Genomic DNA, 3,727 nt, shown 5'->3' on the forward strand with positions numbered 1-3,727 from the left:
CTCTCTCTCTCTCTCTCTCTCTCTCTCTCTCTCTCTCTCTCTCTCTCTCGTGTGTGCGTGTGTGTATACACATCTTTGTTTTGCTTTTTTGAGACACAGTTTCTCTGTGTAGCCTTGGCTGAACTGTGTAGATCAGGCTGGCCTTGAACTCAGAGAGATCCACCTGCCTCTGCCTCCTGAGTGTTGAGATTACCAGATTACCACCTGGCTCATAAATAATCTTTTTTTTTTTAAATGAAGAATTAAAATGAAAATGAGAAATAGTAAGATGGGAAAGGACAATGTTGTTAAGACTGTGGCCTTCAAGAAAAATTTTCATTGATTTAGTGTGGCACCAAGACATCTTTACTAGTAAAAAAGTAAAGTATTTTGTGGACTAAAGCTTTGTGTACTAAAACAAGCTACAAATTTGCTCTATCTTTATAAATAGCAAAAAGACTTAAACAAACAGAACCTCTTCTTGCCAGGCATTGCAGCACACACCTATAATCCCAGCACTTGGAAAGCAGAAGTAGGAGGAGCGGAAGTTTTAAGTCATTCTGAACTACCTGAGATCTTTTCTCAAAAACAAAACAAGCCAGGCAGTGGTGGCGCAGGCCTTTAATTCCAGTACTTGGGAAGCAGAGGCAGGTAGATTTCTGAGTTCGAGGTCAGCCTGGTCTACAGAGTGAGTTCCAGGACAGCCAGGGCTACACAGAGAAACACTGTCTCGAAAAACCAAACCAAACCAAAACAAAACAAAAAAAAACACAACACCACCAAAAAACAAGTACCTCTTCTCAAAGTCAGGATTTGGAATGAATCTTCTGTAGGCTGACACAGGCTCTAAGTTTGATCCCCAGTATCTCATTAAAAAAATATTTTACAGAGCAAACCAAACAAAAATCCAAACATTATAAAAGGTCTACTTCTTAATTAGTTTGATTCTTGTCTTTTGCAAAGAATATTGGTCTTAAATATCACCCGGTTTTATAAAATATGCTTCGTTGAAATTTTATCTTTCTATACCTGACAACGTCGATATTCGTTTCCTCCCAATACAGCTCCTACTAACTTGGTCAAGACAGCTAATGAGAAGTCATCAAAGTAATACTTTGATCAGGTACAGTAAAAAGGATCTGGAAAACATTGAACTCTCTTTTTTTCAATAAATGTCAAAGCTATGACAACTAATAAATCTGACAGTTAACTGAACATATCCTGAAATCGTTCCATATGTCCCAAGCTTTCTAAATGCTGGCAGTTGGACTAGGCCATGTTCTCAAATGTCAAAAGAAAGTTGTCATTTACTTCAAACTGATTTCAGCAAATCCTCTGTGGTGGCCTTCTTACATATTTAGTGCTTTGCTACCATTGATCAAGGCTCCATTAAACAACAAACAAATGGAAAGAAACAATGTCTGCAACTTCACGGCAGAGACACATCTTACTTTTCCATTCTATTTCGGAACGTGATACCAAAGGATTCAGCAAAGATCAGAGTGTAACACTACAACACACAGCACAACAAAAACTGTACGTTTGTTTTCCAATGACAATTCCTCTATTGACGTCTGGCAGCCCACTGCACAGTGCATAAAGTTTTCTGCGAATAACGACTGTCTAAAAGGCACATTTTTAGCCTCAGCTCGTCTCCCAGAATCTATACCCGATCCTCACGCCATGATCAATTCTAAAGACTGTTATTTTGAGGCACAGCGTGATGATTTCTCTAAAGGAGAGTATGAGGGCCCCAGGTAAGGTCAGGCTTCTGATGCCGAGAGAGGGGATGAGCTCACACCGCGACAAGGTAGCCGAGCAGCTCAGAGCCGCTGTTCCGGCCCCAGGCGACCGTGATGGGACAACGCACGTACCCTGGCCCAGCGGGCCGCGGTGGCGGCCACCCGCCACAGCATACGGAGCGCAAGGCTGCCCAGCCTCCCCGCGCGCCGCGCTGGGCCTGGCGAGGCTGCCGAGGGGCCGACGCCTCCTCCCCGAGGCCGGGCGCACGTGGGCCGAGGCCGCAGGCTCCGGAGACGCAGTGCCCGGCCGCAGGTGCGAGCAGCTTCCAGAGGAGCCAGGCCGCGGAGGCCGCAGGCCGAGACCTCGGCAGCGCCGGCAGCGCGGGAGGGCAGGGCGCTCCCGGCCCAGCGAAGGCGGAAGCGGGGGGAAGAGCGAGCTGGGCAAGCATCGGGGCCGCCCTGCGGCGCGGAACCAGCACTCACCGTGCCTCCGTCCTTAATGATGATCTTTTTGGCCAGCATGATACTGCGGTTCGCGGCCCGTTTCTTTTTCTTCCCCTGGGTCATTTTACCATCCTCGACTCCCGGCGCTGCAGCAGCCACTCAAGGGGCGGGCGGCCCCAGCGGCGAGTACGGTCCCGCCACTACTGCCGGGCCGAGCCGCTCAGGGCGCACGCCGCCATCTTGAGGGCCCGGCCTGCCTCCGGCGGCGCGTCACATCGTGCGATCGGCTGAGTCGCCCGCCCCGCCCCCGTGACGCAGCCACGCCCCCGCAATGCGGGCACGCCCCTCCAGCCCTGCATTAGCAGAGGAACGGGAGGTGCGGCGGGAGCGGGTGGAGCCAGGTAATTGGGGGCTCTCTTCTCCCTTCTAAGGTGCTGCGCAGTGGCTATGGTAAGTTTCTCCTTCACAGATGAAGCTTCAAAAAGTTTTTAACCTACTCAAATCTAACAAAATAATTTCTCAGATGCTCAGGCGTCCCAAGCTATTAGCATCCGCATCAAACGCGTTCCCACCAAAGCAGAATTGAAGGGAACCGGAAAGTGTTTTCCAGGAATGGTTGGTAGCAGGTAGTGTTTAGCGGTTGATCTGATGCTCAGCTAGGTCATGCTGGTTTACATAGTCCCAGTACATTCTCTCCCAGTCGAAACTAGATGTCATACTTTATAGGCTTTGAAAAATCTGTTTGACTAGAAGACTGGTAGAAAGAGCAGACACAGGTGGAATATGAAATATGAAGTATTACCAGTGCTGACTTTTATTTTGAGGCAGGAGCTCATTATGTAGAGCAGGCTGGCCTCAAACTAAGAGATATCCCTGACTACCTCCCATATTGTGATCAAAGTTATGTACCACCATGCCTGGCAAAGTCTTCATTTTGGTAACTGAAGACCGTTTTCTTAAATATACCTTCAGTGCTAGGTAGTGAACAAGCACAGCACATGCTATCCACACTCAAACTGTTCGATGAAAGGAAACTGGAAACAACACAACATGTGGCAACAGTGATCCTGGATGTGGTGGTTCTAAGACAATGTTCACAAACTCAATGATATTCCTCCCTGGGAGAAGTGTGTTTGGGCTCCCTCTCCTGGCTTGTGCCCTGGTTAGTGGGCACAGCAGAAACAACAGCACTAACTTCAGAGGAAAAGTCAGAAAAGGCACTGCATGTTTTTGCTAGGCTTTTCATTCACTCCAGTCTGGGGGTGTCGATTGTTGTGCCATAATACCAGAGGAACTATGGAGAGGTGCTGCTGCCCGGCTGAAACCTCCCACAAAGCTATGTGGATTATCTTGGAAACATCCTCTACACCTGGTCAAGCCTTGAGCTGACTGCAGACTTTATGAGACCTTCAGCTAGGAACACCCGGCCTTGCCACATTGCTGGGATGGGGTTGTAGTTGGTTCTTTTGGAGTGCTCATCCTGTAAGCTCAGGGCTTCAGATTCTATCCCCAACAATCAGTGAACCCAGCATGGAAGTGGATGCCTAGATCCTGGCATGAAG

At 48.5% G+C, this 3,727-nt stretch overlaps 1 protein-coding gene across 1 annotated transcript in view; it reads right to left on the reverse strand.

The window, feature by feature from the left end:
* The window catches only part of Mfsd14a (major facilitator superfamily domain containing 14A), a 31,436-nt gene extending 28,949 nt beyond the window's left edge, over window positions 1-2,487 (reverse strand). The window contains exon 1 of the mRNA XM_028757317.1: window positions 2,205-2,487. Coding sequence (XP_028613150.1) covers window positions 2,205-2,288 — 84 coding nt within the window. The 5' untranslated portion in view covers window positions 2,289-2,487. The remainder of the gene's footprint in view (window positions 1-2,204) is intronic.
* Window positions 2,488-3,727: the final 1,240 nt, after the last annotated feature.

Source organism: Grammomys surdaster, unplaced genomic scaffold (assembly GCF_004785775.1).
Source record: "Grammomys surdaster isolate TR1022 unplaced genomic scaffold, NIH_TR_1.0 126158, whole genome shotgun sequence".
NCBI lineage: Eukaryota > Metazoa > Chordata > Mammalia > Rodentia > Muridae > Grammomys > Grammomys surdaster.